The sequence below is a fragment of the Rosa rugosa genome, chromosome 2 (assembly GCF_958449725.1).
Source record: "Rosa rugosa chromosome 2, drRosRugo1.1, whole genome shotgun sequence".
In the NCBI taxonomy this organism is placed as follows: Eukaryota; Viridiplantae; Streptophyta; class Magnoliopsida; order Rosales; family Rosaceae; genus Rosa; species Rosa rugosa.
In genome coordinates, this window is record NC_084821.1 from 1,430,028 (window position 1) to 1,455,143 (window position 25,116).

Sequence of the window (25,116 nt, forward strand, 5' to 3'; positions counted from 1 at the left end):
TTGATGGAGTCCGGAGTAGAATCCTAAACACCAAGCCTTTACCTTCCATAGAAGAGGCTTATTCTCAAGGCAGTGCTGAGCATAATAGACTCCAAAAGATGATGTCCGACACAAAGTACGAAGGATCTGCCATGGTTGCTCAATACCGACCACCGCATGTCCGTAGCTTCCGGTCTTCTTTATCTACATCACCTTGGAAAGCACCCTCTCCAGGTTCCATGAAATGCACTTATTGCAAATCAACCGGGCATATGGTAGAGACTTGTTTTCAATTACATGGCTTTCCAGACTGGTAGGAGGGTCACATTGCTAATCTCAAGGAAGCACAAGCAAAAGAAGTACAAGAGGAAGCAAAATCATTGAAGCCCTCTGGCAATAAAAACCCAAAGAGCTATCGGCCCAAAGGCAAACCTCAAGCCTCCCTCCAAATTACTTCACCAGACCTAAGTTTGAGTACAGATTCTGACGAACCTGCTCACGGTGATCACTCTGGTAACTCCACTTTTGCCTTCATGACCACTTTAGGTACACCTTTCTCTTTGCTGTCGAGTAACTGCCTTTAATTGTAAAGATTTGTGGATAATTGATTCGGGTGCAACTGACCATATGACTAATAACTCTAGCAATATTCACCATTTAACTCCAGTTCGCCAGTTTGGCCTAACTAATGCCAATGGCGATTCCTACCCCATTACTAGTGCTGGGTTTGTCACTCTTACACAATCCCTTACCCTTGATACTATGTTACTTGTTCCTTCCCTATCTCATAATCTCTTGTCTGTCAAACAGATAACCAAACAATTTTATTGTTGTGTAATTCTTTACCCTTGGTGTTGTATATTTCAGGACATCCTAACAGAGGAAACCATTGGGAGGGGTATTGAGAAGGTGGGATTATACTACATGGAGATGACCACTGCTCACAATCGTCGTGTAAGTGAAGTGCATCAGATTCAGAAAAAAAAACATCCACAGATGAAGAACAAATCTGGTTATGGCATAAGAGATTGGAACATCCATCATTTGGTTATCTCCAAACTCTCTTTCCTTCATTATTTCAGCACAATAGACCATCAGACTTTAAATGCAACACTTTCATTTTAGGTAAGAGTCACCGTGTAAACTATACTTTGAGCTCAAATAAAAGTATTGCTCCATTTGATCTTCTTCGCTCTGATGTTTGGGGGCCCTGTCCACCAACGCCCTCTGGAATGAAATGGTTTGTTTTATTCGTTGATGATTGCACCCGGATGAGTTGGATCTACTTCACTACAACAAAAGTAGGCTTTTACTGTGCAAAATTTACGGCGCACAAAAAAGCATGCCATAAATGACATACATTTACGGCACACAATTAATGTGTGTCATAAATGTATATACATTTACGGCGCACATGTATTGCACGCCGTAAAATTCATGTGTGTTTAGTCTTTTACAGTTCACATTTCTTGCGCGTCGTAAATGTTACAATGTAATTACGGCCCACATCTCTTGCACGCCGTAAATATATACACACATTTGCGGCACTCGTTTTCTGCACGCTGTAAAGGCATACATATTTAGTCTTTTACGGCATGCGTTAAGAGCACGCCTTAAATGCCATAGCCCGCCCATTTTATTGGCTGAAAGTTGAATTTCCCTCTCCTAACTTTGTACTAGTCTCTGAAAAGGAGTGTGTCTCTTTATTCGTGTCTATCTCTTAGAAGCCAACCTTTTCTTCTCTCGTCTCCCCTCTACCTCTTCTACTCCCTAACTTCTCCCCCACTCCCCACCACCGATTCTCCCCACCCATCATCTCCGCCACCTTCACGCCCTCCCAGCCGTCCAATTTGTGGGGGACGAATGTTGAAAAGGTTTTGTTGTGAGTTGTGACTTGGGAGTGAGTAGGTTGAGTTTTGAGGGAAAGAACGAGCGAATTGCAAATAATGTTGAGTGGTGGTGGCTCTCGTCTCTCGAATCACCTACGGCTGCGAGACTGCGACCTCCGCCACCAACCCCAACTTGGTTTTGGGTTCGTCTTTGGCTTTGGATTGGGTACTCGAATCGCTGGGTTACGAGTACGACGCTCTCTCAAACCCTTGTCTGCTCGTAGAATCTCATCGTTTCGCTCCATCATTCATTCCAAGTCTCCTCCCGACATTCCTACACTCTCCCACTATTTCAGGTACTTAATTACTCCTCCTTCCCCTTCCACTATTTCTATTCCCATTCAACCTTTGCTATTATTTATTCTGATCTTTCTTCGATATATATAATCTATCAAATAATGAAATTGACAACTTGTTTAGAGGTAAGACTAGTATTTGTTAAGACTTGTGGGGCAGCAAGTAACCCAGAATGGGTTATCATCTTTCTAGTCTTATTGATTCAATGGAGAGATACAATGTAGGGATCAACGTTAATCAATTAATTCAGTTGTGCTTATCATGGTTTGGTTTTGATTTTGAATCCTTCAGATACACACACAAGCAATGTATGTATATATATATATATTTTGTATGTGGTCAAACCTCTGATTCCTTTTCTTTTGCAAAGCCAACGAGAAGACGAACGCGAGCTTCCCTCCGACGTATTGTCCTCAGTGGCAGGTTTCTTTCTTTCCACCTGTTTCCCTGTTTCATTTGATCACCAGCATGTTCGTCACATTATATAAAGAAACTTGTTGCTAAGTCATGCAAGTACAGGACTAGTCTATCTATAAGAACTCTTTTGTGTGTCGCAGTCGGTGAAATTACTCCTAGCTGATTCATCAAGTAGTCTATCATACTTCTTTTAGTAGATTCATGACTAGATAACTTAGAGACACCACTTTCAAAGTACTCTACTAAGCTCAAATTTAAAATCAATTAACCAACTGCTGAGCAGTAGAAACTAATACAAAATCAGTATAATACAACAAGCTTTCTTATACCTAAGTAACTGCAATGAAAATCCTTTTTATTGACATAGAACACTCTCGAGTCTTGTGACATTGTGAGAACTTCCAAATTTCTCCTTCCAATTCATTTGCACCATTCCGATATTGCCAAGTTTTTTCGGTCATTTAGCAGGTTGTATCACTGCACTCCTAACATTCTTTCACTAAGTTTCTTTATAGATGTATAGTCTTTCCATATGTGCTTTCTGTACTGAAAATTTATAATTGGTATAACCATCTGCTTGGTATAATTGGTTGGACCTCCATTTCTTTTATCATTTGTCGGAATGGCAGAAGTCCTGGGTTGGGAATCTAGGTGTTGTAGCTGTGAACCCTCCTTCTTTGTTTGAACTGCCTTCCTTTTTGCTAGTTTGTATTTTCTAGCCTCTAGCTTCCTTTTTTCTAACTATATTCAATCATGATAAGCTTATATCCTGTCATTATTATGTCTCCAATTTAAAGTTCCTTTTTGTATTTCTCGATGCAGAATGGACTCTATATGAGCAGGTTGCACTTACAGCCTTGGACTGCCAGTGTCTTGATGTTGCAAAGGTATAATACTTATTTTCTTTAGCTTATACTTTTAAAGTACTTTGAACTAGCAACTTTAGGCTTTGATGATGATGTATTGTTCTCTTTCTTTCAGCCAAATCAATCATAATGTATCTGATGGTAACTTTAGGCTTCATATACTCTGGATTGAGATTGGCAGATTTGTGTAAGTCATATATGATTTGTTTTACTGTTGTGCAAATGTTCATACTCACAAAAGTAAAAGGGTTAACTTATGCGCCTTTACTTGATTTTTGCAGGACCTCATCAAGCTTTTACGAAAGGCATTTCCAGAGAGTAAAAGAGTTGGTAAGTCGAAATAATTCATTGAAACCATGTATAGAGAGAGGCTAGTATTACATTCTTCAGTAATGTCAAAATAACTGGCTAAACTTAATGTTGTTGTTAGCTGTTGCTATGTGGTGAATAAGTTATTTGTTTTTCCATATACAACAGGCAAGCTAGAGGCTATGTTGCTTGAGGCAAAGGGATCCTGGGCAGATGCAGAGAAGGCTTATCTAATATGTGAATTTCAATCTATCCTTCTTTTGCAGGTAATACATAACAGAAGGCTAGCTATGGCAAGGGCTCAAGGCGATACTTCAGGGGCCATTGAATGGCTTAATAAATATCTTGAAATGTAAAGCATATATTAAATGCCTTGACAAAAGTATGTTTTATGTCTGAAAAAGAAAAAAGTTGTTAACTTGTCTTTTCCCTCTGTTTACAGATTTATGGCCGATAATGATGCTTGGAGAGAGCTCGTAGAAATCTATGTCTCGTTGCAAATGTATGTTTCTACAGACTTAAGGAAGTTTAGTGGCTTCAATTGTCTATGCTTTGCAGAAATTGATAAGTGAGTCTCTGTAAACTAGGCACAAGCAAGCTGCATTCTGCTATGAGGAGATGATATTGGCACAGCCTAATGTTCCCCTCTACCACTTAGCTTATGCTAATGTATGTTGCTTTTCCCCCCTTTCTGGTCAAGAATTTCAATTGCTCTGTGACACTTTGTATATGAACACCCAGTAACTGAATTGCAATCAATGTCCTTGATTTTGTTGCCCTACTATTATCTGTTTGAAATGGCATGATGTGAAATATTCCTGGGTTGAAGACTTGAAGTAGCGTAGTGCATATCCAAAAGGACCTATGAAATATTCCTGGGTTGAAGACTTGAAATATTCCTGGGTTCACTGCCCCTATCTCTGATGAATTGCACAAACCTCGTTGAACTACGTATGGGAACCAACAACTTGGGAGGTGATATCTCCATGGTCAATTTTTCCAAACTTAGCCAACTTAGTAAACTTGGCTTGCGGAAAAATAACTTCTTTGGTATCTTGCCGAGAAGCATCTACTCGTGCAAGTTCTTGAAAGCAATTCATGTGAACTACAATAATCTAGAGGTTCAAATACAGCCTGAAATTCTTTCATTGAAATCCCTGTCCTACCTCTCACTTGGTTCGAACAAAGGTTTGACCAATGTGACAGGGGCAATGAAGAAACTGATGGGTTGCAAACGTCTCGTACTTGTTTCCTTGGGATCTAGTCTTTTAGGTGAGGAAATGCCGAACGGTGTTGAAATGGCGGATTTTAATGGATTTCAAAATCTTCGACTTTTAGATTTGAGTTCATGTAACCTTAGTGGTATAATTCCCTCATGGCTATCGAAGCTGAAAATGTTACAGGTCTTGGATCTGAATCGCAACAGAATCACAGGCTCAATTCCAAGTTGGCTGGGCACTCTTCCAAGGTTGCAAAGTTTAGTAATGGACTTCAACCAACTTTCTGGAGAATTTCCAAAGGAATTGTGCACACTACCTATGTTAGTATCTAGACAAGCTACAGCTCAAGTAGGTCGTTTTTATCTTGAACTGCCTATCTACTACCACCCTAGTGCTGATGCAATAACAAAACAGTACAATTATTTATTTTTTGTCCCAGTTATATACCTAAGTCACAATTGCCTTAGTGGGAATATACCTATTGAGATTGGCCAATTGCAGCTTCTTCATGAGCTGGATCTTAGTGCTAACAACTTCTCCGGCAACATTCCAGACCAGATATCTAACCTAAAGTACATGGAGAGACTGGATCTCTCCATGAACCATTTGTCTGGAAAAATCCGGGCATCATGCACAGGTCTTAATTTCTTATCAAGTTTCAATGTCTCGTACAATAATCTTGGAGGACCAATACCATCAAGCACTCAACTCCAAAATTTCAATGCTTCTGCATTTGAGGGGAATCTGAAACTTTGTGGTGCCCCACTGCCAAATAAGTGTCAGACAACAAAAGGTGCTGATGCACCTGATATGAGCACCCAAGATGTAGACACCAAGGAGCATCAAATTCCATGGTTTTATGTTTCTGTTACACTTGGGTTCATTACCGGATTTTGGGGAGTCTGTGGTCCTTTAGTGCTGATGAGAAAGTGGAGGTATGCATATTACCATTTCCTTGACAATGTACAAGACAGGTTCTTGTGATGATAGCAAAGTGTATGGCAAGCATGAGGAGAAAGTTTGTTTAGAAGTTAGATAGTAGACAGTACTCTACTACTCTTATTGTAATAATCATAATAAAACATTCCCACAAAGTTTCATTGACAAGCATGAAATTTTCACATATATTTACTTATAATTCATACGGTGTAGATCAGTGCCTGTAGTTGGCACACAGAGGAAATAACAATACATTATTTCTTTTTGTGGCAACTAACAAGAAATTCATATGCACATATATTTGCTTCTGTAGGCCACTTGTGTGGAGTGAACTTGAGAGCAACAAGCATAAAATTCTTGCAACAGATAGAAACATATGCACACTTTATTCTTCTTCCAATGCCAACTCCATTTTAGTTAATTCTACCTGCAACACCATTAAGGAAACTACATTAGTCCACCAAAGATTAGCATAATTCATTCAAGCCTAATCACACAAAGGAAGATGATAGGAGCAAAAAAAAAAAGCACTTTTAACTTTTAAATGGGAACACATTCTCCGGTGTAAATTAGGGTTAAAGAATTTTCTTCAAACAGAAAACACTCAGCTAAGAAGCTGGGTGTTCATGCAAGAGCCTTCTGCTCACAGCAAGTAGCGACACGATATAGAAGGTTTAGAGCTTAAAAATTGCAAATTTGGTCTCGGTTTCACTTCAAAGGCATTCCTATCTACATACGAATATGAACCCTTGAAGAATTTGCTGATTATGCATGCTGCCAAAGTTTATTAACTCAGAATTGTCTGCTCAGTGTTTATTAAAGGATCAATCATCAATGACAAAAATAACAATTTCAAAAAATTATTGGCTTCATTTTTCTTTTTTTTAATAAGAATATCTGCTCCACTATATCTTGCTTAAAAAGGACAAAGGACGTTGCAATTTCATTCTTTACTAAATGAACAATTAATTCAGGGAAACAATGACCAATGGTACAAAGAGCATAATGACATGCCAGATATGATTTCACTAATCACCTAAACTTCCTAGACAGGGCACGAGATGGGGCCGATAACTTTCTTACCTTTTGGAGGGTAAAAATGGGGCTGATAACTATCCTCCTAACCCTGAACCCACCATATGAGCTGTAATAACCCGAACTTTTAGGAATAATTATATTGCATTTTTTTTTTATGATCTCGACAGTTCATATATCTTAGAAAACATTTTTTTTTTGTGTGAAGATTTTGATAATTCAAAAAGCTCATCTCATGACTTTCTAACTCATGAGTTTATTACGAAAATACCTTTTTGAGTGTTGGATCATCTCAACATTTATAATTCATGTAGATGCCTATAGATTACACTTCTCTAAATCATTTCAATTCCTAAGCATTTTAATTTGAGTTGATTAGTTTTATTCATTTTGAAATTAAATCTTAGAACCAAATGACAAGCTTTACATGCATTTTTCAAGAACATAAAAAGAAAGTGAAGATGACTTTGTGATGAAAGCAGCTGATCTCATCATCTCTAACACATAAAAATCTAGCCTAAAAGTCTTTGTTTATTCACTTGGAGCTTAACCACACTCCTATTCACCAAGGGTAAGTAGCTAGATTAGAAACTAACTTGACTAAGGTTAGATGTTGTTTTGGGTCTATAAAAGAGCACTACTTCCTGCTCTAACTTCATCCCATTCTCATTCATATAGGAATTTCACTTAGAAACTCATTGGAAAGAAAGAAATCTTTAGTTAAAGAAAGTTAGCTTAAGCTCTTAGGTTCTTTAAGTTGTGAAGCTCAATTTCGTGGCCAAGCCTCCAATCACCTGTTGATCACTTCAAAAGATATTCATGTAAGTATATGAAAACTCTCTTATAGTCTTTTGCCTTAAATTTTGATCAATTTGAAGAACCAAGAATAAAATGGTGTAAAAACGTCACTGCTGCATAATCCAATTTTTCGTGCATAAAACTTATGTATTTGCTGATGAAAGTTATGCTACCTTAATCTACATGAAAAATGGCTCATTTTGGGATTTTGAATCACTGAAAAAGGTTAAGAAACGAAGAAGTTATGGTTAAAAGAAAATTGTTACTTTCCATTTTTTTCCAGAATCCGGCAACTTTTTCCAGAAACCGGTGAGTTCATGCATTTTCCGGCTGCCGGAAATACTAAAATTCTGGTCTTACTCTTGTTTTATCTAATCAAGTTCATATAGATGATTTCTAATTGATTTTGTATCTTAATTTTACATTTTAAATGATTTTTAAAGCATTAAACAATGAATCTTTCAAAACTTTTCCGGTTGGTTTCACCGGAAAACTCATATGATGTTCATAACTTCAAACTATCATATCTCACTCATTTCTTATCCGTTTTCAATGTTCTTTATATCAAAACGAAGCTTATAATCTGAACTTTAAATCTGGAGAGTATCAAGAGCAGTAGTCAAAACTACAGGACGTATTAATATATGAAATTAAGGTTAAAGTAAAGAGTGACGATTACTGTACTGTTCTGGAAAATCTTCATTTTTGGACTTGGACACATTGCACATGTTTACATGGACTGTATTATTGAATTCCTTGTGAAAAACCCTTTGAAACGGTGTACTCATTTGACTAATTCGGACTTGTGATGGACAACGTAACACATTTTGAAGTTTGATGACTCTAATCGGAGAAACATGAATACGGTTGATGAACTTCAATGGATTTGGACATAAGGACTGAAATACTAACTATAATATAATTTTGTTAAATTGTTTATAGTTACTTATTTAATACTTGTGCTTTATTATTACCTATTTTACTTTATTTCAATTATGTATAAGCTTCTTTTTAATTATGTTGTTTGCTAGTGAATTTACTTGTTTGTGATATACAATTATGTTACACATGTTTTCATATGAGATTATTCCTAAGTATATGTATCTATATGTGTGAGTACATATACATATATTATGATCTATAATTCATAAAGATTGTATGTTGTGAATTTGATTATGTTTGAGAAGTACAGTTGTGAAGCCGGGTGATTAGTACTACCCCGTGCTTAAGTGAATTACTGGTAAACGTGTTTTGGTGTTATGTGGAAGTTAGCCTTGGGCCCTAGTCCCTACAGATAGTGCACTATTATACTCTTAGGAAGGGTGCTTACTTTGAGTATACATACTTGGGTATAGTACGTTGGACCCTAGTATGCTGCGGCTTTCCCGTGCTTTGGGTATAGTACGTTGGACCCTAGTACGTGGATTTGTGATTTGTTACCAGTCAACCTGGCTTACTTGTGCTTTGGGTATAGTACGTTGGACCCTAGCACTTGTATTTATGAATTGTTACCAGTTAATCTGAAAATTCACTAAGAAGAGAAGTGTACTTATATTATTTTGATCAAATATCTGTCTGCGATATATATTATTAATATGTTACGGTGCTAAGTGAAAAGATAATTGAGCATACATTGTTTTGAGGTTATTTTCATCTATTAGTGATGCATTACTTGTCGATTCAATAAGGAGATGGTACGATGATATTAGTATTTATTACAAAGTGCGTTGACAGAAGACTGCCGATCATTTTTACTTTGTTATTCAATTTGCATCATTTTGTAAGGCAAATTAATATAAGATGGTGGTATATGTACTTACTGGGCTTGTGTTGCTCATGATGCTACACCTTCTTGTTTTCAGGTTTTGAGTAGATGCTTGGGGAAACGGGATGATCCTACTAGATAAAATAATGTTTTTCTACTACTATTTCTAGTAAATACCCGTACTTATTTGAATTTTGCTTAACTTTGATTATGTAAATATATTACCGATTTTTGTTTTCTAATAAAAGTACTATTCAAAGATGTATATAATTTCTTTTACTTCTTGTTGATTTATTCAAGAAGAAAATTTTATTTGTTTTGACTCACGTCACAAATTCACGAGCCATATTTCAGTACAATATTGGCCTTGGATTTGGGGGCGTGACAGATTGGTATCAGAGCAAAAGTTCCTTTTAAGTTTTGCTTTCTATAAATAAAAATATATAAACGGGGTGGGTACTATATATGTAGCATATACATGCATTTTAGGCTATCGAAAGCTTTGATGAGTATTATGTGTCCCTATTCTTTGATTGCAGTTATATTTTATATGCTGACTTTATCAAGTTAGGAGATGATATAGTGATTTGTTTGGGTTTTGTTTCATTGAAAAGAAGAGATTAATTATCAAGAATCATTTGTCTAATGTTCTTCTATTAATCAAACTATTATAGTCAATATGGCTAGTAGGTTTGATCGATCCTTTGTTTTTTGTATAGATCAAGCAGTGATAATGCCATGTTTACGCTTTTGTCAATATGGTAATTTATGCATATGATTTTGTGACACAAGTTTTTGAGACTAAGTGGTTTTGGATAACATTAGATATACAGTAAGTGGAAGTTATATGCTTTAGTATGAGTAGAGTAAAATGATTCGTTTAGATGTACTCGTGACTATTATGGAAGTATGAGTACTAAAGCCTTAGAAGAATTGTTAAGCGTTCGCAAGACACCCAAATTTTTCTTCCACTAAAAGAGCTTAGCATATAAGGTAGTTGTTGAATTGCTTAACCAGGATCTAGTAACAGTTTAGGGCTAGCTTGATATCCCTATGGTAAATTGATATTGAAGAGATCCTTTTATTTGGAAGTTAAACTTAATTATTTTAGGAAAATTCGGATCTGTAGATTAGTCTCGTGAGAGAAAGAAAATGGCGTTCATTATTATAGCAGATTAAGTGGTTCCTAGAATGCTCTAGAATTATTGGTTGAAACAATTGCTGGGTAGGCTACAGATAGGAGAAATTTTGAGGAGTATTTAGTGAAAATATTGGTGAATAAGATTAGTTTATAGCAATATTGGTCCTAGTGCATTTGGGAGATCTTTAAGCATTGATCGATTATGGAAAAAGACTATTACTCAAACAATTGGACATGCAAGATTTCCTTCCACTCAAATTTATTCTCATGTGTTGAAGGATATTGATATGAAAGGTGACAGGTACGTCTTGAAGCTCTAGCTCTTGTTGAAAGTTTAGAATCATGATTTTGTTTAGATTACTAAGAATAGGTTTTTACAATAATTATTCCCTATCCAAGTTCAAAAATTCTAGCCCTAGCAGTATGTGAGCTATTATCCATAAACTTGTTTGAGGTGTAACTTTTTGTAGCCTTTATAAGTTTAAGTGTAACCTAATATGACATAATCTAAGATAGGAATGATTTGAAAGTCCGTTATCATGTAGTTCGATCTAGGCTACCCTAAGTTTCTTGAATTAAGATGTTTAATGTACAATTTTGGAAGAATCCTTATTTTCAAAAGTTTCCTACACAGTTGAGAGTAAGAGAGTTAGAGCCATAAATAAGTTAAGCATCAACATGCTTGTCACTAGAATTTTCTTTCTTGTCAAATTGAAAGAAACTATAGCCTTTGGACTGGCTAAATACATCCATAGCTATCAGCAAGACAGTAAATTGCCGAGAGAAAAGAATGTTTTATGCAATGCCTTGCATGCGGATAATTACCTTGTCCAGATTCTTGATGAATATATTTTAGGTCTCAACCATTCCAACATTATGGTCCCGAAAGTTCGGTATTTCTAGTGCCCTCGCACTTGCATACTACCACTATGAAGATAAGCTTAGTATCTACCCATTGCTTAAAGGTCGATTAGTATTCTCTACAACCTAAAGAATCGAACCAAGGGATACAATAGGCTTGGTGAAAAGTTCTTAGATATAAGATTTGTTCAGTTGAGTGTTTTTAGTTGGGAACTACTTGATGAAACTTTTATTTGAGAAAGATTTGAACAACATTGAAGAAGAGAGATAAACTCATTTATTGTTTTGCGGTAGTGTTAGCTAGAAGAAGAAAACTTGCTTGGTTGTTATGCAGAATCCAAAACCTAGCAACATCTTGACCTAATGCTTTAGGAAACTTCCAACCTTTTAGAATATTAGAAAGATACGAGTTTAGATCCTCGACTGCTATAGGTATAGATCATTCAAGATTTAAGTATATAGCCTACCGAATATTTTGAACTCAAGGTGAGAACTCATAAACTATGTATACATGAAAGATGACACCTCTACATTAGCACCAGACTGCTATATTGAGAAAGAGTATGCACACCAAACAATATAGGATTTAAGAGGAAGTTATGCTCACCATGTGAAGTTCAGTTTTCATTCAAGGGGAATGGAAATACACAAATACTTTTGGTGAATACTTTTTGGGAGAAAACCAAGAGGTTAAAGTTAGATTTATATATTCGTCTAATATATCAACATGGTAGCAAAATAGATCGGAATGGTATAATACCTTAAGATTTCAAGTACTATTAGGGATGTCATGATATAGTCTAAGTACGAACCACCACCTGTATTGGATTGAGAAACCTACGTAAAATTCGAGGACGAATTTTCTTTTAAGGTGGGTAGACTGTAATAACCCGAACTTTTAGGAATAATTATATTGCATTTTTTTTTATGATCTCGACAGTTCATATATCTTAGAAAACATTTTTTTTTTGTGTGAAGATTTTGATAATTCAAAAAGCTCATCTCATGACTTTCTAACTCATGAGTTTATTACGAAAATACCTTTTTGAGTGTTGGATCATCTCAACATTTATAATTCATGTAGATGCCTATAGATTACACTTCTCTAAATCATTTCAATTCCTAAGCATTTTAATTTGAGTTGATTAGTTTTATTCATTTTGAAATTAAATCTTAGAACCAAATGACAAGCTTTACATGCATTTTTCAAGAACATAAAAAGAAAGTGAAGATGACTTTGTGATGAAAGCAGCTGATCTCATCATCTCTAACACATAAAAATCTAGCCTAAAAGTCTTTGTTTATTCACTTGGAGCTTAACCACACTCCTATTCACCAAGGGTAAGTAGCTAGCTTAGAAACTAACTTGACTAAGGTTAGATGTTGTTTTGGGTCTATAAAAGAGCACTACTTCCTGCTCTAACTTCATCCCATTCTCATTCATATAGGAATTTCACTTAGAAACTCATTGGAAAGAAAGAAATCTTTAGTTAAAGAAAGTTAGCTTAAGCTCTTAGGTTCTTTAAGTTGTGAAGCTCAATTTCGTGGCCAAGCCTCCAATCACCTGTTGATCACTTCAAAAGATATTCATGTAAGTATATGAAAACTCTCTTATAGTCTTTTGCCTTAAATTTTGATCAATTTGAAGAACCAAGAATAAAATGGTGTAAAAACGTCACTGCTGCATAATCCAATTTTTCGTGCATAAAACTTATGTATTTGCTGATGAAAGTTATGCTACCTTAATCTACATGAAAAATGGCTCATTTTGGGATTTTGAATCACTGAAAAAGGTTAAGAAACGAAGAAGTTATGGTTAAAAGAAAATTGTTACTTTCCATTTTTTTCCAGAATCCGGCAACTTTTTCCAGAAACCGGTGAGTTCATGCATTTTCCGGCTGCCGGAAATACTAAAATTCTGGTCTTACTCTTGTTTTATCTAATCAAGTTCATATAGATGATTTCTAATTGATTTTGTATCTTAATTTTACATTTTAAATGATTTTTAAAGCATTAAACAATGAATCTTTCAAAACTTTTCCGGTTGGTTTCACCGGAAAACTCATATGATGTTCATAACTTCAAACTATCATATCTCACTCATTTCTTATCCGTTTTCAATGTTCTTTATATCAAAACGAAGCTTATAATCTGAACTTTAAATCTGGAGAGTATCAAGAGCAGTAGTCAAAACTACAGGACGTATTAATATATGAAATTAAGGTTAAAGTAAAGAGTGACGATTACTGTACTGTTCTGGAAAATCTTCATTTTTGGACTTGGACACATTGCACATGTTTACATGGACTGTATTATTGAATTCCTTGTGAAAAACCCTTTGAAACGGTGTACTCATTTGACTAATTCGGACTTGTGATGGACAACGTAACACATTTTGAAGTTTGATGACTCTAATCGGAGAAACATGAATACGGTTGATGAACTTCAATGGATTTGGACATAAGGACTGAAATACTAACTATAATATAATTTTGTTAAATTGTTTATAGTTACTTATTTAATACTTGTGCTTTATTATTACCTATTTTACTTTATTTCAATTATGTATAAGCTTCTTTTTAATTATGTTGTTTGCTAGTGAATTTACTTGTTTGTGATATACAATTATGTTACACATGTTTTCATATGAGATTATTCCTAAGTATATGTATCTATATGTGTGAGTACATATACATATATTATGATCTATAATTCATAAAGATTGTATGTTGTGAATTTGATTATGTTTGAGAAGTACAGTTGTGAAGCCGGGTGATTAGTACTACCCCGTGCTTAAGTGAATTACTGGTAAACGTGTTTTGGTGTTATGTGGAAGTTAGCCTTGGGCCCTAGTCCCTACAGATAGTGCACTATTATACTCTTAGGAAGGGTGCTTACTTTGAGTATACATACTTGGGTATAGTACGTTGGACCCTAGTATGCTGCGGCTTTCCCGTGCTTTGGGTATAGTACGTTGGACCCTAGTACGTGGATTTGTGATTTGTTACCAGTCAACCTGGCTTACTTGTGCTTTGGGTATAGTACGTTGGACCCTAGCACTTGTATTTATGAATTGTTACCAGTTAATCTGAAAATTCACTAAGAAGAGAAGTGTACTTATATTATTTTGATCAAATATCTGTCTGCGATATATATTATTAATATGTTACGGTGCTAAGTGAAAAGATAATTGAGCATACATTGTTTTGAGGTTATTTTCATCTATTAGTGATGCATTACTTGTCGATTCAATAAGGAGATGGTACGATGATATTAGTATTTATTACAAAGTGCGTTGACAGAAGACTGCCGATCATTTTTACTTTGTTATTCAATTTGCATCATTTTGTAAGGCAAATTAATATAAGATGGTGGTATATGTACTTACTGGGCTTGTGTTGCTCATGATGCTACACCTTCTTGTTTTCAGGTTTTGAGTAGATGCTTGGGGAAACGGGATGATCCTACTAGATAAAATAATGTTTTTCTACTACTATTTCTAGTAAATACCCGTACTTATTTGAATTTTGCTTAACTTTGATTATGTAAATATATTACCGATTTTTGTTTTCTAATAAAAGTACTATTCAAAGATGTATATAATTTCTTTTACTTCTTGTTGATTTATTCAAGAAGAAAATTTTATTTGTTTTGACTCACGTCACAAATTCACGAGCCATATTTCAGTACAATATTGGCCTTGGATTTGGGGGCGTGACATGAGCATTGGCCTTAAGAATTAGATCATAGATGGGAGTGAGTGTGATACCAAGTGAAATAGGATTCGACTATTTGAGCAACCATTGCAATACATAGGTCAAGTGCCTTTCTATAGCCTTCATAAAAAATTGCACACTGACATACATGATGCAAGTACGAAACTTGAGATTCCAAACCTTCAGAAATGCAGGGTTGGAGGAAAACACTACAAACTTCTCACAGACATTGTCTTTATCAAAGCAAGCAAGTTTTTGATTGGAAAGGAAAATGGAAAAACTTCTTTTCATCATAACCTCAGAAATATGGAAAGGAAAGACATAACATAGGTTCAACAAGATGATTTTAGCAAATAATTCATCAGAATTCTCCTATTAAAAAATTAAAATGACTACAAGAATCTCTTGATCCTGCAATTGTTGCTCTAAATAACCTAAAAAAAAATTCGAAAACATTATGTTCCTTTTCCTTTGTTTGATACCTTGATTTGGTTATCAACACAAATGGCATAAACATTTCCCACATTCAAGTTCAATCACTCAGAAAACCAGAATTTTTCAAACTTTCAAAGTTCTTAACTAACAGAATATGGACATAATTAAAACCCAAGCTCATTCTTAATGTACAATTAATAACAAATTTTCTACAAAAAGAAACTCAGTCTTTAACTTGAAGTAGAAGTAAATATTGGCTGTGGTTTCTTTGCTTATTTTGCCCAACTATTCAAAGTAAAATTAGAAATCTCAGAAACACAAGATCCAGTCTTTCCCATATAATTCACACTAAAACAGCAAAGGCATTATTTTTCTTTCGAAGTAAAAAATCCAAATTTACTTCACATTGACTCAACACTAGCTCCTCCTCGGCAAGCCTTGCTCTTACAAACAGGAATATCCTCGAACTGTTTAGCAGGCAATTTCTCTGACAGAGCCCCAACGTAAAACTCAACTGAATCAGACCCTTGTTCCATATGTTGGAAAGCAGAGTAAAATTAGCTTGGGATAGCTGTCAACATTTAACACATTCATTCTGTATCATCACATTGATTCTATATTATTAGACATTAATAGGCCTAGAATAGCTTTCCTTTTTGTATCCTAGAATCAAGTTGTATTCTTGTATAAATGTTATACAGATCAATAGAGTAATTATCTCTCATGTAAAATCTGTCTTTGTTGTTTTTCATGGTATCAGAGCAGGACTCACGATCCTGACTCTTCTCTAGCCTTCCCAACAACAAATTCACAAAGTCACAATCACCATGGCTGGTGATGATGTCCCAACACCACCACCCAATCCCAGCAAGTCAGATAATTCAACATCTGATATCTCAAATCCATTCTTCACTCATCATTCAGACCATCCTGGATTGGTCTTAGTCTCCAAACCATTGAATGGAGACAACTACACAGGTTGGAAGAGGGCTATGACATTGGCTCTCAATTCTAAAAATAAGCTCGGCTTTGTAAATGGTTCAATCAAAGCTCCATCACCCGAAGCTGACCCAGAAGGATATGCAACCTGGTCAAGATGCAATGACATGGTCCATTCATGGATCGTTAACACAGTAAGTTCTGAAATTGCTGACAGTATCATCTACTATCCTACAGCTCATGAGGTATGGGAAGATCTAAGTGAGCGTTTTTCACAAGGCAATGCACGTCGCATATTTGAAATTCAGCGAGACATCGCTTCACTCAGGCAAGAACAACAATCAGTTTCAGCATATTACACGAAATTGAAAAGTATATGGGATGAATTGGCATCCTATTCAGAAGCACCACAAGGAGCACAGGCAGATCAACAAAAGCTCATGCAATTCTTGATGGGATTAAATGAGACTTACAGTGCAACCCGCGGTCAAATCCTCTTGATGAATCCTCTTCCAAGTGTCAGACAAGCATATGCTGCCGTTGGCCAAGAAGAAAAGCAACGTTTCATTGCTGCGGCGGAGTCCAATTCAAGCACCGCCGCCATGGCTGTTTGGAGTGGCGGCCGGCCGAACCAGATCGGCAGCAGAGGTGGCCTTGGTGACCAACAGAATTTTCAGACCGGTCGGGATGCAGAACGCGGCTTCACCGCCCGTTTTGGTTCAGGTCGAGGAAGGGGAAGGCCGCACTGTACCTATTGTGGTGATCCAGGACATTGGGTCCAAACCTGCTTTCACTTGATTGGTTTTCCTCCGGGTCATCCCAAGGCAAAGCAAGGATCGGGAAACTTCCCTAAGAAGTACACTGCCGCACCAGCCGCGCCCTCTCCTTCTGCTGACCAAGTTACTACCACAGGCATAGCAGAAGAGGAGAATGGATCGATCAGCAATTACTTTATCTGAGGCCCAATTCAAACAGTTTTTAGCTGCTCTCCAACAAGCCCAAAAGCCCAATCCAAATACTGGCTCGAGTTCCAAAGCAAATGCAGTCACGCAGCCAGGTTTGTCTAGAGTCGCTTCCCGCAATTGGATAATTGATAGCGGGGCGACAGATCATATTACTTCGTGATTTAAATTGTTGAATAAAAATAAAAATTGTGCATTTCCGCCTGTTTTGCAACCAGACACAGAAGAACTGTGTTTCTTCATTTTTACCCAGAAAATATATCCATACCAATATCATACCCAGGAAGCTTATTTCTTCCCCTTATCCATTCTCAGACAAAATCAACTGATCATAAACTGATCTTGATTCTTTTCTGAACAAACCCAGATCATACTCATAACCCATAACCAAGTTTTTTGCTCAAGATCGAGCACAAACTCATACCCAGAAAACCAAGAACAATTTTAGTTCTTCAATAAACCCAGTACCCATACTATACTTAGGAAGACAATCAAAGCACCTTGATTCCTTTCTCACCATTCCCAGACCATACCCATTCCGGATCAGTTTGAGAGTTCCATTCTTTTTAGACATTCCAAACTGTTCGTGAAGCTGTTGCTTCATCAGGTCGGTGAAGATTGATCTAGTCTGACCACCAGCTCAGATTGCAGCGTTGTCGAGTTTCTGTTTTGACGAGCTTCAGATTGCACGAAGCAAATATAGTAATATACCCACCAGCTCTGGGCCGATCCTTTCACTCAGGCCCAAGCCAAATCCGGCCCTTCTAACTCTTTGAGTTACCAAGACCCAGTCAGTTCCGACCCGACCAACTCCAATACCAAGCTGATTACAAAAGTTGGTCGAGAAAAGGGAAAAAAAAAATCAAAGTAATTTATATTCGAAATTTTATTCTTATAACGTCGAGCTTACTCGCTCAACACGATTAGGTCCATCCAATTAATGCGATGTCTAGGCCAAAGATCGAATAAGAGAAAGGTAACCGAAAAGTTGGAAAGTGAGCATTGCTCCACCAAAATATTAACCCTCCTTACCTGGTCACATTAAAAGGAGTTACCGAAATGTTGCGCGATAGGCAACACCCAAGGATCAGATTCCTCTTTTCTTTACTTAGTAAGTACTAAACCATGGTTCTCAATGAATTACACACTGATTCAACCCACACATCAGCAACCAACTCCGAAGCTTCTTCTCAATATAAAGGGCGATCGTCATCCAATGATCATGGCCCTATTGCTCCAGAAAAATTGGATAGCACCAATTTTATTTCTTGGTCTAAACATGCCAAGTTGAACATCACTGGCCGAGGCAAACTTGGCTATCTCACTAGCAAAAAGAAATCACCATCTGAAGAAGAAGATGATGAGGGTTATGAAATATAGGTCGAAGAAGACAGCCTTGTTCAAGCATGGCTCCTTAACTCTATGCACAAGGATGTAAGAGGAAATTATGAACGCTTAGAGACAGCTAAAGAAATTTGGGATGCTGTCAAAACTACTCCCAAGATGATACAAGAAACTATGAACTGCAAATTGCTTCTGTTTTCACTAAACAGAATGGAGCTCTTCTTTATGGTTATTACAACAATATATATGAAGAAGATAAGGCAGGAGCTTGACATATTGGATCCTCTCCGGCTCAAGGATGCAGATTCTATCACCTACATGGCTAATAGGGTCACTAAGCACCGTGTCTATTTCTTTTTGGCCAGGCTAGACCCTCACCTTGATGGAGTCCGGAGTAGAATCCTAAACACCAAGCCGTTGCCTTGCATAGAATAGGCTTATTCTCAAGTCAGTGTTGAGCATAATAGACTCCAAAAGATGATGTCCGACGCAAAGTACGAAGGATCTGCCTTGGTTGCTCAATACCGACCACCTCATGTCTGTAGCTTCCAGCCTTCTTTATCTACATCACTTTGGAAAGCACCCTCTCTAGTACCCATGAAATTCACTCATTGCAAATCAACCGGGCATATGGTAGAGACTTGTTCTCAATTACATGGCTTTCCAGACTGGTAGGAAGGTCACATTGCTAATCTCAAGGAAGCACAAGCAAAAGAAGTACAAGGAAAGCAAAATCATTTAAGCCCTCTGGCAATAAGAACCCAAAGAGCTATCAACCCAAAGGCAAACCTCAAGCCTCCCTCCAAATTACTTCACCAGACCTGAGTTCGAGTACAGCTTCTGACGAACCAGCTTCAGGGGGAGAGTAATATTGAGGAAGAGTAGTCTTTGAAGGAATGCTTGTGTCCCTTGGAAACCATGGATATCCATGTACATAGAAATACTAGAGAAATATGAATTGAGCATGGAAATACTGAAAGGAGCAACCAGTTACCAACATCAGAAACATATTCTAAAATTACTGAAAATGGAAATCAGCTGCCAACTCCAGAATCAGCAGTGAGAGATATTTCTTCCCCTTCTACTACCCCATCAACACCTATGCGCCCTGAATATGATCCAGAGGTAATTAATAACCCTGTTTTGAATTTCATGATAATTTAAATTTTGAGCCTAACTCTGAAACATAACCAAGTAACATCATAGGGGTTCATAAATTGCCATTTCAGAAAAATCGAGGTCAACCAAAGGCTTAATATGAACCAGATCCTAAAGCTAAGGCCAAATATTCCCATAAGCAATTACATGTCATCCCATAGGTTATCCAAGTCATATGTGTCTTTTGTATTTCATTTATCTGCTATTGTACGTCATTCCAAATAAAGTGCAGGAAGCTCTAGCAGATCCTAAGTGGACTAAAGCTATGGAAGATGAAATGGAAGCCTTGCAAAAGAATCACACATGGAAACTAGTGCCAAAACCCGCAGGGAAGAGAACAGTAGGGTGCAGATGGATCTATACATTGAAGTACGCAGCTGATGGTACACTAGATAGATACAAAGCTAGGCTGGTCGCCAAAGGGTATACTCAGACATATGGTATTAACTATCAAGAGACTTTTGCACCAGTGGGCAAGATGAATACCGTTTGAGTACTACTGTCATTAGCAGCTAACCTAGACTGGCCTCTGAAGCAGTTTGATGTAAAGAATGCTTTGCTACATGGAGACTTGAAGGAAGAAGTCTACATGGATCTACCTCCTGGCTATTCTCTATCTTCACAAGCAGGAATGGTGTGCAAGTTGAAAAAATCCCTTTATGGACTAAAACAGTCCCCCAGGGCATGGTTTGGAAGATTCAGTCAATCTATGAAATAGTTTGGTTACAAACAAAGCAACTCTGACCATACACTGTTTCTGAAGCGCAGGAAAGATAAACTTACTGCACTTATCATTTATGTTGATGATATGATTGTGACAAGTAATGACCCGGAAGAAGCCAAGAAATTGGAAGCACATCTATCATCTATTTTTGAGATGAAAGATCTTGGAGCTGTTGAAATACTTCTTGGGCATTGAGGTGGCTAGATCAAAAGAAGGCACTGGACAGGACCCGCCCAGAATTTCACCTTGATATCTGAGGTGGCCCTGTAGGGCCCACCTTAGGAATAACTCTACCGAAAATTTGGCAAAGTCACCCCTAAAAATGGACTACCCAAAACCTGTAGAAACACATTCACACTTCTAATAAGCCATCCTTAATCTCCTGGAGCCACCCTGCTCCCCAAATTACAACAACTCCTTAAGCAACTGAGATTCGAAATACAACATGTTCCAAATACACAAATGTAAATCCCAAACTTTAAAAACATTTGTCCCACAGGTTATCAGAGCATTCTAAAAGAGGAAAAGAATCCATGATACAAGTAGGTTCAATAAATAACCTACAATATAGAAAATAACAGCAGCAGATACTATGCCCCGAATCCTACTGTGCCGAACCAACTACTCTGCAGACTGGGCATTTAAAACCGAAGGGCCTAGGGGGAAAGCACATAAAAAACGTTAGTGTGTGTATATACCTCTATTAGTGAGACTAGTTTGCTATCTCACCAAGCATAAGTAACACCCTCTTTGGGACACCCACAAGCCATGGTGAGGCCCAACCGCTACTTACATCTTGTAGCCCTATGTTCAAACTACGCTACGGTATCCGGAAGTCGCAAATCCGTCGCCGGGAAGCCACCTTTCCGGCCTTGCCAAGTTGCCTCCACAATATGCTTTTCTACACTAGAATAGTGATATTTGAGTCCCACATCTAAGAAAATGTAAAGGAGAAGCATTCCTTCACCTATAAAAGGAATGCCTCCTCCCACTTAAACACGATCCCATTACATACTTTGTAATCACCCTTTGGGCCGCAAGGCTCAACACACTAGTATAACATTCAAATGGACGTAGTTTCCCGCTAAGGCGGGAGATGAACCACTATACATCTCGTGTCACTCTCTCTCTCTCTCTCTCTCTAAAGCTAACTAGAGATCCCTCGGATCACTAACGTTAACATTGGCGCCGTCTGTGGGAAGCCAACATAGTGGCTTCGTCACCTACCATGAGCTAAGTCTGCTTAGCGGAGCTCAAAGAAATTTCTTCCTTCTTTGAGTTATTCCAACCTCACTAATACTTGAAGTCACCATAAGCCCCCGGTGAGTTTATGTTTGAATTAATGCTTCTTGGTGGCAACTTTGTGCCTAGGCTGATTAACATTACCCCAACGGTACAACCAGAGCAGAAATGTGCATCTCAAAGGGCCGCCCAACACCGGTCAACTCCGGTCAACGCCCAACTCAAGTGGTCAACGCTGAACAACTAAAACAAAAAAAAAAAAAATTGCAGGTGCCAAATTGCTCTGGACACCCAGAGACCTACTCTGCACACCAACACTCTTCAATCATCATTAGCGGCACCGCCACACTGGTTCAGCGGCAACACCAAACTCGCACCTTCTGTCAGAGGCACCGCCAGCAAGCTTCGCTGCCACCGCCAGCCAAGCTTTCTCCGCCAACCACCTTCGCTGACCAAAGCTACCGCCGGCCAAATGCTCGCTCCGCCGGACAGCACCGCTGACCCGAGCTTCTTCCGCTAGCCACCTCGTCGACTGCCCAGATCATCACCTCCGTTGGGTACCCATCTTGACGCATCTTCGACCTCGCTCCGCTAAGCTTTGTCAGCGGCAACCATCGAGTACCTCCGCGACACTTTCTCCGCTCATCTACGCCAGCGGCAAAACCTCCGCCAGCGCACCATCCGCTAGCGAGCCTACCTCCAGCAGGCCTACCGCCGAGGGAGCTCCGCCAGCCAAGGCTTCACCGCTCCGCTAGGCACCGCCAGCAAGCTCTACTGCTACCGCCAGTAGGCCATCCTTCGCAGGAAACAGATCGCTAGCCAACCTCCGATGGAAAATCTTCCGCCACACTGTACACCAGCCAATCTTTGGTGCACCACCATGTGCAGCGCAGTCCACCGGCCATCTCCCGCTAGCAAATCCCAGTGGCAGAACTTCGGCGGCAAACTTCACCGGCAGAGCTTTCTCTGCCAAAACAGTCCCGCTGACCATGCTCCACTCCATCATCGAGCTCCGCTCCGCCGAACTACGCACCGCCGAACTATACACCGCCAGACTGTACACCGTTGACCCCCAAACTCAGCCATCACAAATTCTAGTCCGGTCAAGTCTCCACCACCCTCCGCTAGAACGGCTTCGCTGGCCAAGCTCGACTACCGCTGGCCAAGGCTGCAGCTCCGCCAGCCACAACGCCGCTAGGAGCAACCGCTAGCCAAAGCTCCGCTCCGCCGAGCTTCACCGCTGGCCAAGGCTCCGCCGAGCTTCTTCCGCTAGACTCAGCCAGCAGCTCCGTCAGTTGCAACAATAGCCGGAACCAGCTCCGGCAGCCCGCCCCGCTAGCTTCAACGGCTCCGCTAGTCTCCGGCAGCGGAAACTCTCTCCCGCTAAACTCCATCAGCGGCAACCAACAACGTCAGCTGAGAAGAAACATACCGCCCACGAGCTTCCGCTCACCTACATCTGACAGTCTCGTTAGGTCAGTAATCTGCAATCTCCTTCACTGACGTTGACCCCAGTAGCTGCTTCTCTGCTCCGTCGAACACAAGCCTGCAATTACGACTTCAAACTCCCCGAGTCTTTGTGGCGGTAAAGGCATCAAACAAAGATAAGTCTCTGTCTACATATGCTAACCACTTGTTGAGATACATAAAATAATATGCTCCTTGGGTGAACATGTGAAAGCCACGCACCTATATCAAAAGCATGACACGCTTAAAAGCATCTGACACAGCACAAGTATATATACATGCTTTATATATATATATATATATGATCTAGTGTTGTCGCTAAGACTCACCAATTATGATGCACCGCATATTGACATGACAGCAAGGTGAGTTTTATATTTATCCTTAACAATTGGTGACCATATGTATAGTCAAGCATGCACGTCAGGTAACCATGTCTTTCTTATGTCAATATAAATTTAAATTGAGCATGCCAAAGACTACCTCACATGTGCAACGTACATTAAACACCTTTTGAAATAAGATATGTCGACCACCACGTGGTGCATGCTAGGCTCAGGCAGCGGTAACAGTCACCATGTTTTCAATTACCATGCCAATTTAAATTATGCATATATATCTATGTGTGGCGAAATAACTTGTCAGCATGGCATTGATTAATTGCTTACTGCAAGTGTTCAAGGTGTTATTTTAATCAATATCATTACTAAACTCTACATCACTGTGAGTTTTTGGTCATTAGCAAGAATCCGAAAGTGCATGTTCACATAACTTCTGACCAATTTCATTATCTGTGCTAGCATCCTAGTGAGAGAATATTCACTGATGCTTTGACACAAATGCAGATGCATCTGATGCTTCTCATAATTCAACCCTTCATCTACACATGCTTATAAATGTCCATGTACTTAATGCCATGCATATATGTGAAACAATAATATCACTATGATCGCCATCGTGACATTCTCAAATATGTGTACGCTAACTCTTAATTGCACATATTTAATCAAATTTTATTCCTTGGTCGGTTCATCATATGGACAAAAGTGCTAATCATCTACCTTATCTTATGTTGACGAGGCACAAGCACCGTTTCGATCAACGAGATCATTAGCCTTCTACTAAGGAACTTCGCCGGAGCAATGGAGCGTCATGCTTGGACAACTCCAACATGATTTGGGTACTTACACTACTACAAAAATTGAATCAGACGACGGCTAAAAACCGTCGTCTGATATGGAGGCAAACCGTCGTATATCGAGGCGCCATCTGATGAATGTCGATTTTAGAGAACCGTCGTGTGAAGGGCTCGGCAGCATGGCAGCAGCATGTCGACAGCATGCTGGCAGCTTGTCGACAGCATTAGCTGTTGCGTGACTATTCTTCAGACGACGAGCGACTTTAGAAACTGTTGTGTGATTGCAACTCAGATGTCGTTTTATTTTATACCCGTTGTGTGACTTTCATTCAGACGACAGTTTTTCAAAATATCCATTATCTATTTTAAATTCAGACGACAGTTTTTATTTTTGGGTCATTGTGAATATTGTGCACATACGACAGTTTTTGTGGTTATTGTTGTCCTAATAGAATGATTCAATGCATTGTATATG

At 38.5% G+C, this 25,116-nt stretch overlaps 2 protein-coding genes and 1 long non-coding RNA gene across 4 annotated transcripts; all 3 read left to right on the top strand.

Annotated features, from left to right (window-relative positions):
* The first annotated feature begins 1,670 nt into the window (after nt 1-1,670).
* LOC133734487 (uncharacterized) lies at nt 1,671-4,530 on the top strand. Of its 2 annotated transcripts, XM_062162129.1 has the most exons (7): nt 1,671-2,164; nt 2,536-2,588; nt 3,405-3,469; nt 3,730-3,778; nt 3,926-4,109; nt 4,200-4,259; nt 4,345-4,530. In XM_062162129.1, exons 1-7 carry the CDS (start codon nt 1,926-1,928, stop codon nt 4,499-4,501), a joined length of 807 nt encoding a protein of 268 aa, XP_062018113.1. In that variant the 5' UTR covers nt 1,671-1,925; the 3' UTR covers nt 4,502-4,530. The 2 variants fall into 2 exon arrangements, 1 of the variants encoding a protein (XP_062018113.1); XR_009858339.1 differs by lacking the exons at nt 4,200-4,259; nt 4,345-4,530 and adding an exon at nt 3,564-3,635 and having other exon boundaries at nt 2,143-2,164; nt 3,926-4,011.
* Nucleotides 4,531-4,710: 180 nt separating this feature from the next.
* LOC133727759 (receptor-like protein 2) lies at nt 4,711-5,961 on the top strand. The gene has a single exon (XM_062155166.1). It carries the CDS (start codon nt 4,711-4,713, stop codon nt 5,959-5,961), a length of 1,251 nt encoding a protein of 416 aa, XP_062011150.1.
* A 1,582-nt stretch (nt 5,962-7,543) lies between these two features.
* LOC133734076 (uncharacterized) lies at nt 7,544-15,185 on the top strand. Its single transcript, XR_009858036.1, has 3 exons — nt 7,544-7,772; nt 9,612-13,107; nt 14,947-15,185. It is a non-coding gene; the product is annotated as an uncharacterized LOC133734076 (long non-coding RNA).
* Nucleotides 15,186-25,116: the final 9,931 nt, after the last annotated feature.